Here is an 11,520-nt window from a genome sequence, read left to right on the forward strand (position 1 = left end):
GTAACAAAATTAATATGTCGATTGGAGGAGAGAAAATTGGAGTATCATATAAAGAGTGATCAGGGATAAGTAAATAGTTTTGAAAATCCTTTTCAAATGCACGAGGAGCAAATGAGGCAACCTCTTGAACAAGATTAATTTCATGGAGACATAAGCTTTTAATTAAAATTTTTTAGTTTTTAGGTATCTTACAAGTTGAGGAATTCATTGATTGAATGCTTTAAATGGAAAGATTTTTTTTTTAATTAAAGAAGGTCCTGGAATAAATAAGGATGAAAGTGATCGCTACCAGGTCAACTAGTTTACTTAGTGAGAGTAGCTAAAAAGAACTTGGGAGAGATAAGAAAAATCAAATATTAGCAATTAAGAATAAATGAAATGCCACTTTCTTTCTTTCAAGTACACTCAAACCCTATCCCAACGATTCCATACATTGAGGTAATGGGCTAGGTTTGTTAATGAGTATATCGATAATTTTTATTAGTTAGTGGGTAGAGATGATCTACCAGAAATGGAGGAGTAATTGGTAGCTCAGTACCTAATTGGATTATACCAATTTATGCAAGGCATGCTTTGTTTGCAATTATTATGGATATTTTTAAAAGTCCATCAGATAACTCTAACCATAGAGAAATAGAAAAATAAAGAAACCAATGGGGGTTTTCAAACTAGCCATAATAACAAATTTCAAGTTGATTAAAATGTTGAGGATGCGCGTATCAACGATTAATGAACAAAAAATCAACCTAAACATACTCCTACTCCTCAACAAATTGCAAGTTGGTTTAAAATTTTGATATTATAGATCCTGTAAGCAAGGGCATAATTATGTTAAATGCTATAAATCAAAGAGTCTTCAAACAATAATCTATTGATAAAAGAAGAACTCATAAATGAGAGTTTAGCCAAAAGAAATCCTACTTTTAATGATTCATATAGTAGGGAGATTTTATATATAGTTGATGATGCTATCTTAGTCATCTGAAAGTCTCTCAAAAGTGACTAGAGTAAAGATTGGTTGCGTACTAAAATCATCCATTCAACGTCTATAATCAAAGATAAGGTATGGAATCTAATCATCGATAATGGCAACTATGACAACGTTGTGTTTGTAAAGATAGTAAAGAAGTTATAGCTTAAAACAAACAGTCATCCAAAGCCCCATAAATTGACATGGGTGAAGCGAGATAATGAGATAATAATGGAATAACAATGTATTGTTTTATTTTTTATAGGTAAAAAATATTGTGATAATGTATGGTGCGATATAATTTTTATAGATATGTGTCATGTATTATTAAGGAGACCTTGTCAATATAATAGAAATGTCATGCATGATAAGCAACACAATAAGTACACTTTTAGTATAAAAAGAAAGTGTGTGGCATGGGCGTTAAGGAAAATACGGGCAATATTTAAGGTTGAACCAAATAAAAAAAAACTTTATTGTCTTTGTCAAAGTTTATGGAAGAGGTAGAAAATGAAAGGGTAGTTTTTGCATTGATGCTTATAAGCGGTTATATAGAGGAGACTGGTGATAGTTCCATAGAGGTTTAAAATGTTCTAATTGAATTTGCAGACCTCATACTAGAAGAATTACCCTAGATGTTGATAAGATAAAACTAGATAATCGATTAGTTATTAAGTAATAAAATTGTGTAGGATAATTACAAATTGATACCAATTTGTTAAGTTATAAATAGTTATTTCACCTGCGCTCAGCCGCAGGCTGGATATTATTTTTCTAATAAAAAAGTTGAACATGCAGGTTTTTTTTACACCTTTATTTATATAAAAAATAAAGTGTAAATTAAAAATTTTATACATACGTCTAATTAAATAAATCGAGAACCATCTATGTCAATAAATTTAAAAAAAATCATTAACAATAACTAAATACGGATCTGGAAAAGTCAAGAAACAAAAGTAGATAAATATACTTGATCTCGCAACACTAGTCATTTACCCGACAATGTTCAATGACCCTGTTAATTAAAATAATTTTTTATTTTATTAAATAATAGTAGAAATAGACACATATAAAATTGATTGAATAAAATCAAAGGAAAAAAATTTCTTGCAAGGTTGCACCTATTACAAATTCTATCCAAAAATAAATATTTTTAATCTTTAAAAATAAATTTCAATTATACAAAACATAAAAAAAATTATAGATAAATTAGAATAACCTCTTAAAAAATTAAATACACATAAAATAATGAAAAAACAACTACTATTTAAAAAGAGGTAAATAAAAAAATAAAAATCATAAAGAAGTGGTATTAATTTAAATATAAATTTAAAACTTATTTAAAAAACACATATAAAAAATGATTTTTTAAAAGGCAAAATTATATAAAAAAAAAAAAAAAATAAGGCCAAGCATTGCTAGGCCTGGCCCATTTAGAAAGGTCCGTGAGCGGGCCCTATTTAAAAAAAAAACTCAATTAGGGCAGATGACATGTCACCCGACCTAATGTTTTTTGAAAACAAAAATTTTAGATGACGCATCGCCTGGTTTTCCCTAGATTCCGGCCATTATAGCAACCGAAAAAACAAGGTCTATGTTTTTTTACCCAAAAACCTATTTTGACTCAAAACAACTAGAAAAGAACCAAACACCTTAACAAACACATAAATGACATTAAAAAACAAAACAAAAATACACACACATAGAAACCCGAAATAAAAAATATTCCTGAGTTTATATATGGTTTTTAGGCAATTTTGAGGTAAAAAAACACCTAAGCGGAACTCTCCTAACTAAATGGAACCTGTTGACACCAGTCAACAATTATGGTTGTTAGAATCGGTGTCAAAACTGATTTTTTCTTTCTACCACTAGAATCCAGTAATCTCTCTCTCCTCTCTCAAACCAAAGATTAAAAATATATAGGTTCATATATAAAATTATCCATAAAATAATTGCTAACATTACTTTAAAAACCTTTAATCTTATTTAAAAAGTATGGTATAATTTTAAAAAATCATTATAATTATTTTATTTAAAAATAATTTTATTTAAAAATATATTTTTTTAAAAGAAGAAATCTAGGAAAGGGTTAAGAAAGTCAATCACAATTACGCTTTGGCTTAAAAGGTTGTACCAGATATGTATCGGATTACTAGACTAGACCAAGGAGCCTATATCCTTTTTAAAAAAACAAAAAGAATGATATAACATTCAAGTACATTTAAACTCTTAGTTAATAATTTTATATTTTTTACTTGGAGAATAATTTAATTATTTTAGTTTTTTGAAAATTTAGAAAAGATGTAAAACCTTTAGATAATTTTTTAATAACCAATATGCCATATGAAAAGTTTAAATTACATGAACACCAAGATATTTCATTTTTTTTTTCTTCCAATGATAAAAAAATAATAATTTTATTATAGTAATGAATAGTAAACTAAGTGCAGTTACACAATTTTTTTTTTAGTCTTGTTAGATTTTTTTTGTTAATTATTTCCTCAAAATTGTTTTACACACACACACACACACACACACAAATCGTCATCTTTACAGTAATCACAAGAAAACACAACTCAACATTTTCCTAAATAGACATGAGGCATGCCAAATTGCTAAATTTAAATTTGGAAGGACATAAATGGAAATTAATCAGCCAACGACAGTGAACAAGAAGGTGGCATGATGCAAGGACTGTAGGTTTATGAAGCAAATGACATGTCGTTATTGAAAAATCCCAAGCAGGCATGAGAAGCCATCCCATCCCAGTCCAGAACGAACAAATTCAAAGACTCATCACAAATTTTGAATTTCTTTCTTCTTCTTATCCTCCTCCAAAAAGGAGACTCAAAAAGAAAAGAAAATGGTGGGAGCGAACTTGAAAGCAGAAACAATGAAACTGATGGAGAAGAGAAGTGCTTTGGAAACTGAGATGAATGTCATCATCGACCGCCTCTGTCAGCCTGGCGGTCCTGGTCTCTCCGGCAACCTCGTCGATTCTGAGGCACATAAATTCTCTTCTTCTTCTTTTTTTAGGGTTTTATGTATCCGTAGCTGTTAAGATTTGCCGAGTATTTTTGGTTTTAATTTATTTCTTAAATAAATTCTAGGGTTTTCCTCGGTCGGATATTGATATTCCAGTCGTTAGAGCTGAACGACACCGTCTTGCTGGTATTTCCCTTCCCTTTCCCTTTCCCTTATTTTATTTTACTTCAATCTCTGTAGTTTTTTTTTTGTGTTTTGTATCAATAGAGCTGCGGAATGATCATAAGGAGATTACAGAGAAAATAAATGAGAATATACAAGTTCTGCATTCAGCCAGGCTTGCAACCAAAGATTCAGGTACGTAGATATGTAATAATGTTATTAATTGAGCAATGTTATTTGCTCATATTTTCTCTCAATTATCATTGCATGTTGGGCATGGACTTGCAATACAAATACTTGCCTCGTTTGTATTGAATGATGACAAGTAGTTAACTGTGCTTATGTTCTTCATTGGAGAGGAACAAAATATAAAACTAATCAAATGATTAAACGATGATCAATCTTTATTTTCATGTTTTTTTTTTTAGAAAAACACATTTTCTGTTGGCAGTCATCTTTGATCGCTTCCTGTTCATATCTATAATAGAGTTTATATGTCTCCCACGAGCCAATTATCTCTGCTTAACTTCTATACTTCAAGATAGAAATACTTATGCTATATCTCAATAAGAGATTGGCTTCTTCTCTGTGATAAGTTGACTGACTAGTTCTTCCTCACTTGCATGGAAATGATGGGGTGTCAAATAATCAAAACTCAGTGGTTGGCAATGCTGTTCCATCTGCAACTTCCCACAATGTTGTTCTTAGAGATTCTCCCAGTTCCATGGATGTGGACATGATGGCTAGCATACCCTTTGCTGTGGTTTATGAAATTGCCGATGCATCCCCAACGGCAGAGGATGGTCTGCAACTTGGAGATCAACTTGTTAAATTTGGTACTGTGGAATATCAAGTTGGTGAGAATCTTTTGCAAAAGCTTGCTTCTGAGACTCAGGCAAATCAGGGTCATGCAGTACCAGTGATAGTTATGAGGCAAGGTGCTCCCATCAACTTATCAGTGACTCCTAGAGTGTGGCCTGGCAGGGGTCTACTGGGGTATGTCTGCCTTTCATTTTTCTTCTTTTCGTACAATTCCATGCAATTCATGATTGAGTCCTTGTTTATAATGTGTTCTATCCAACAATGTTTTCCCTTTACTAAAACTATTGGTATGTGCTACTGCCACCACCAAGATGAAGAATCTGACTAGCCTGAGTTGTTGTGTATAGTATTCTTAGCGGGATTTTTTTTTTGTTATTTGTTATTTGTTGCTTGTAGTCTACATACGATTTAGATTAGTTTGTGGAAAAAGTTTCCTACAAAAGGTGATAATATTGCAAATTCTGGAACATGACATCCTTAAAAATATGGATTTCAATGTATGTATGAAAAGGGGGGTGGGGGTGATGGCAGAAAATGATTCAGATGAGAATGAGGTGCTGAGGATGGTAATGCTGGGATATACTTAATCTGTAACCTTGTTAGATTGACCATAAAAATTTTCATGCATGCTTTTTTTTTTTTTTTTTGTATGCTTCTTTAATAATTCTTGGGAACACTGGTTGTGTTTTTCTTATTTATAAATATAAACTTCAATTGTCTTTTGCATACTGGTTGTTTTTTCACTGGTGTTCTAGCAAGTAAAAACATACTCGAATGGAACTTCTTGGAATACCGCAAGCAGGTCTTCAAATTGGGTTACCGCATTCTTTGAATAGGCAAGTATTGTATAGCCTTCAATGAAATCTACTATGAGACTATGACATATATTGTCACAAGTCACAACCAATAAATCATCCTTTTATAATTCTGGTTGGGCTTGTCTAGGTTTAGATGGAAAGAGAAGCTTCTTTCAAGGCCCCCTTAAGAGTTCTTATGATGTTTTTAAACTAATTGCTAAGTCTGGCTGTTGTGACTATACTAGATTTCTTTTCCCTACTTTTGTTCTTCTTTTTTTTCCAGTATCAACTCAGCTCTCCATCTAATTGGTGCCAAATTTAGATACAGCAGGAGGGGATTGCCACTGCTTAAGTTGTGTGTTACTTAGAATCATGGTTGTTAAATTGAGATTCGACTCCTGAATCAGAAAGCCCATTTTTGGAATCGTGAATCAAAAGATTCATTAACAAATGAAAACGGCACAATAAAAGATAACTAGCATTACTAAATAAAGTTAAAAATGATCATTTACTAAACAAAATGTGCATCAATTCATTTAATTTATTAGTTCCTGGTCATTAAACGACCCAGTCTCAAAATTCAACATATTATTCATCGGTTCTTGATCATTTTAACAACTCAATAACTTAAAAATACATCTAAAACTACCTTCTAACTAGCATACTGCTAAATTTCCTAGTTTAAATAATCTTTCCCAATGTTGATATCACCCTTGTCATTCTTGTGGTCTTTGAGACTCTTGCTTTCTTTCACCCTTTTTTTTCTGTGTGAAAAATTAATTTATAATCTGTTTCAGTTTCAAGTAGACATATTTGTTAAAGAAAATTGCTCATATGTTTTTGTCATCCATGACTTCTAGACTAAAGCTTCCTATTCTTACCATCTCTTTTAAAATTATGCATTTTACTTTCATTTTCTATTGGAGGGTTAGACTCGTAAAAAGCAATGAATCCTACTGAATTGAATCATGACTGATTCACAAGATTCATGTGCACCTGAGATTTAACCCATGTTTCGCATTGTTTTGAATGTGAATCGAGATGAATTGTATGATTCGAATTGTTAATCGTAAGATTCTAACAGCCATGCTTAGAACTGCTATAGCTAAGTTATTTTGGACATGTGTGCCTATATATCGATCATCACACATATGCCTTGCTACTGCTAATTCATGAGGTTACTAATTCTGTTCTTCCTTTTTTTTTATTTGATATGCTTGCAGATGCAGTTTCCGGATCTTATAACTGTTTCTGGGATAATGGGGAAGGTGGTTGGTTGGTTTTATTGCCAGTTGCAAGACTCTGTTTCAGATAGGTATTTAAGCATTAAAAATTGTTTCTTCCGTTTTCAAGAATCAGATATTGGTCTAGCAAGTTTTACTATGCACTCAAAAGTTGTCTGACTTGAGCTTGTTTCAAAGATGTCTAAAGAACTGCTTGATGCTAATTCGATTGTCTTTGTTTTGCCTGCCTTTCTCTCTTCTGGTTATGTGCGTTGTCCGTGTTTGCCTTGGAATATGCTGGGGGGGGGGGGGGGGGGGGGGAAGAGTGTGAGCTCCACTTTAGCATATGAATTTTGAAGGCAAAAATTCGTTCATGTTAGAAAACAGGAGCCCTCACAATCAAAGATCAGCCTTGCATTTCACGACACCTGCCCATTTCTATTCGCTGATTCACATACAATGACTGCAATACCTCTCTTTATGCTAATTGCTCTGAGATATGGCCGGAAAGTGTATAATGCGAGCTGGTATAAAAATTTGTTGATTCCAGCCCAAACGGGATATGCCAATGATCAAGCTGCAGTCTGCAGATCCGAAGCATCTCCTGCATGTGAAGATGGAACCTGTCACTCTTCTCTTCACTTCCCTAACTTGGGAAGTGAAGACTGCGGCACTCACGATCTTCACTGATCTTCCCTTTCTTTTACTAACTTGCCTCGTCACTGAATTTAACGTTAATTAACTGGATGAGTATGGCAGAGTACACAGTACACAGGAGATTAATTGACCTTGCTGCCCTTGCTGCATTGCATGACCCGTGAAATCCACGCTGCCCTTGCTGCATCTGCCTGTCCCGTGACATCCACGGTGATTTTAGGATTCGAGATGTACGTAAGTTAATTGGATATTCACGTTAATAAAAAAAAATTAATATATATTTGACAGTAATCATTTAGCAGGCAGCCATGCAGCAGGCAGGTAGTGAGGGTAAAGTCTCAAGAGCGGTCACTTCCTATAGATTTGCCAAAAAATCTAAAGGCATGCAGATGTAAATTGGTTGCCAAAAAGCGACCCATTGCCAATTTATTCCTCTCTTGATTGCTAAGCACTGCTGTATAGCTAATCCTTTTGAAATCTGGCATGAATACGAAATCATTGATCAACTTCAGTCTAAAAGTTCTTGCGGCACGCTTGACTCCCTTGACTCTCTTTTGGCTTTTACTATTTGGAGTTTGATGCTTAGCCTGCAACTTCAGCCTAAAAGCCTACTAGAAAGTTGCGGTGACAAGACATTTAGAGAAGATAGCTCACCTTAGTAATGCTTTTCTTGGATCAGCGAAAGGAATGTTGAAGCTGTTTCCTTTTGGGAAGTTGCAATGGACAGAAATAGAAAGACCTCGCCAGCTACCTGATCGTGTACTCACCATCTTTATAAAAGTTTGACACGGCAAAAGAAAGGAATTGTTAGAGTTGTTGGATTGTTGGCCATTAAAGTAAAAGATCAATCCAAATTTTAATAAATATCTGCATCAAAGCCCTAGTAGAACCAAAGTGACTCACAAAGTAGATATATTTTAGTTTGCCATATGGGAAGGTGGGGCGTTCCTAAATTCCTAATTTCATATTGTATTTGAAGAGGATGAGATTTAAAATATCAACTAAATCTTCAAATTTATTCCTAGAAATGAAAGAATCTCATTCATTATCATGAACACCACATAGATACTTCACTAAAATAAAGTATAAATAATCTATGATAGAGTGTTAAATGACATATAATAATAACAAGTGCTATGTATATACATAAAATTTTCCTATATGGTAGACGCTATACATCACTTTGATTTTATTTTTTTTTTCAAAAAGTCTTAACAATCTTAAGACATAACAATATGATGATGTCCTAAAAAATCCAAGTAGCTTAGAAAACAAGATTTATGTGTTGGATGATCGGTCATTATCTTGGTTCTAGCAATCCGATCCATTCTCCTTAGTCAATATGACTGGTAGCCGGTACCTGTAAAAGGTCTCATTTTGTAAATTTAGAGACTCCCAAATACTTAAGTAAATATCTTTTTAGAAGAAAAAAAAGTACAATAATATTCTAGAGAGATAGACTCTCTCTCTCTCTCTCTATATATATATATATATATATATATATATATATATAGAAAATGAAGACTGTGAACTTGGAGCTTGAAGGATTCATATGGTATTTATAACCCATGAATCTTTCTTTTTTTTGTGGAGAGGAGAAGATGGAGTGTAGTCTTGCCTTGATAGAATTTAATTAGGGATAAAAACGTCTTACATAAACATTAATGCGATGTAAATATGGTAAGCCCTTGGAAGATTTTTCATACACCTAGGGGTGTAAGGAGAGTAGGATACAAAATATAGTTAAGTCCATAAAGGCTAAACTCTTCTCCTAGGTTAGACCCAAGAGAGGTGGGTTCTTTCCTTGGTTGAGCCCAAGGGAGGTTGATCCTTTCTTTGGATGAGCCCAAGGAAGGTGGGTGGTGGGTCCTCAAGGTCTTTTAGGCCAATTAAATTTGGGTTTATTAGTAGCCCCTAAGTCTTTGTGATATTTATACATAAAGACTTGTAAAAATGCCCTATATAACGAGTTTATCGATTTTCTTCGTATGAGAAGAGGGGTGGAAACCCAAGGTAATTTACCAAAGAACTTGTATATAGAGGTGTGCACCATATTTAAAAAAAAAAAGGAATTTCTAAGTATGTAGAGGGGAACCATAAAGGAACCTATATTTATAACATTTTCTAGAAGCGTAAAGTGAAACAACAAAGGAATACATATTTAGAAAATTTTTCTAATAGGTAGAAAAACCTATAGAGAAGGAGTTTATACTTAGAAATATTTCTAAGTTATTGAGGGAAACCCATTGGAGGAACCTATTGGAGGAACCCATTAGAGAAACTTATTTGAGGAACTCTCATCTCCAAACTCATTGGAGGAACTCCCTTTGAAGGAACTCTCATTCAAAACTCATTGAAAGATCTCCCTTTGAAGGAACTCTCATCTTTGAACTCATTAGAGAAACTCCTTTTGAAGGAACTCTGTTTGGAGGAACTCAACTCCCATAGAAGGAACTCTCTTCTTTGAACTCATTGGAGGAACTCTCATCTTTGAACTCATTAAAGAAACTCCCTTTGAAGAAAGTCTCATCTCCGAACTCATTGAAGGAACTCTATTTGGAAAAACTCTCATCTCTGAACTCATTGGAGGAACTCTATTTGGAGAAACTCAACTCCTTTTAAAGGAACTCTCATTAGAGAAACTCCTATTAGAGGAACTCAACTCTTTTTGGAGGAACACTCTTTGGAGTAATTCCTATTTGAGGAACTCTCATCTCTAAGCTTATTGAAGAAATTCCATTTAGAGGGACTCAACTCCCTTTAGAAAAATTTCTTTAAAAGAACTCTCATCTCCGAACTCGTTGTAAGGACTCTCATTAGAGAAAATCTTATTGGAGGAACTCAACTCCCTTTGGGGGAACTCTCTCTGGAGGAACTCAACCTCTATTAGAGAATGAAAAACATACTTAGTAAATTTATCAGAGGCTGATGGAAACCCATTGAGGGTGATATTATTATACTAGTGAGACCAAGTCAATTCCTTTCTTAGAAAGTTGTATTATTGCACTAGGGATATCTTTGATCAATCCATTCCTATGAGAGTTGCGCTACTGCACTAAGGAGATCAAGTCAATCCACTTTCAAGAAGAGATGTGGCAGTAGAGTGTGGGAGGTATGTGACCTCCCTAAGATGACATGAGGCGTGAGAGCCCATCATTGAAGAGTGATCAATGGATTGTGAGAGGTATATAACCTCCCTAAGATGACATAGGGCATGAGAGCCCCCCGCTGAAGAGTGGTGCCAATTCGAAACTATATTGGAGAGGCGAGAGGTCCAAGATCAATCCTTGATGAATTAGTAAGAGGCCCTTTAACATCACCTAGAGACTGCACCAGTCCGAGACTAGAGAATAGAGGATCCAAAATCAACTCATAACAAATTGGTAAGAGGCTTTTAGGCATCACCAGGAAAATATGCCAGTTCAAGACTGCACTAAAGAATGAGGGATCCAAGATCAACCCCTTGTGAATTGGTGAGAGGCCCCTTGGCATCACATGAAGAATATATTAGTTCGAGACTGGAGAATGGAGGATTCGAGATCAACCATTGATAAATTGGTGAGAGACCTTTAGGCTTCTCTTGAAGAATAATGTTACTATATTAGAGAGTTGTCGTGCCAATCTTATAATTGAAGAGTTGTGCAATCACACAGGTTTTAGATTCATCCCTTCCAAGATAAATTATACAATCGTACTAGGAAGACCGAGTTAATCCATTTCAAGTTAAATTATGCAATAGCACTATGGAGACTAAGTTCATCCCATCCTTTAAAGGTTGTGGGGTTGTTGCCCTAAAAAGCCTTCTTGTCAATCTCATCCTTAAAAAGTTGTGCAATCACACTAGAGAGACCGAGTTGATCCATTCCAAGGTAAATTATGCAATCGTATTAGGGAGACTAAG

At 34.0% G+C, this 11,520-nt stretch overlaps 1 protein-coding gene across 2 annotated transcripts; it reads left to right on the top strand.

Moving 5' to 3' along the window:
• The first annotated feature begins 3,680 nt into the window (after positions 1-3,680).
• Positions 3,681-7,211, top strand: LOC7485244 (uncharacterized). Of its 2 annotated transcripts, XR_002982600.2 has the most exons (6): positions 3,681-3,977; positions 4,084-4,144; positions 4,226-4,315; positions 4,780-5,116; positions 5,698-5,778; positions 6,963-7,211. XR_002982600.2 is itself a non-coding variant. In XM_006381823.3 (5 exons), exons 1-5 carry the CDS (start codon positions 3,837-3,839, stop codon positions 6,982-6,984), a joined length of 651 nt encoding a protein of 216 aa, XP_006381885.1. In that variant the 5' UTR covers positions 3,686-3,836; the 3' UTR covers positions 6,985-7,211. The 2 variants fall into 2 exon arrangements, 1 of the variants encoding a protein (XP_006381885.1); XM_006381823.3 differs by lacking the exon at positions 5,698-5,778 and having other exon boundaries at positions 3,686-3,977.
• Positions 7,212-11,520: the final 4,309 nt, after the last annotated feature.

This window comes from Populus trichocarpa, chromosome 6 (assembly GCF_000002775.5).
Source record: "Populus trichocarpa isolate Nisqually-1 chromosome 6, P.trichocarpa_v4.1, whole genome shotgun sequence".
Classification (NCBI taxonomy): Eukaryota; Viridiplantae; Streptophyta; class Magnoliopsida; order Malpighiales; family Salicaceae; genus Populus; species Populus trichocarpa.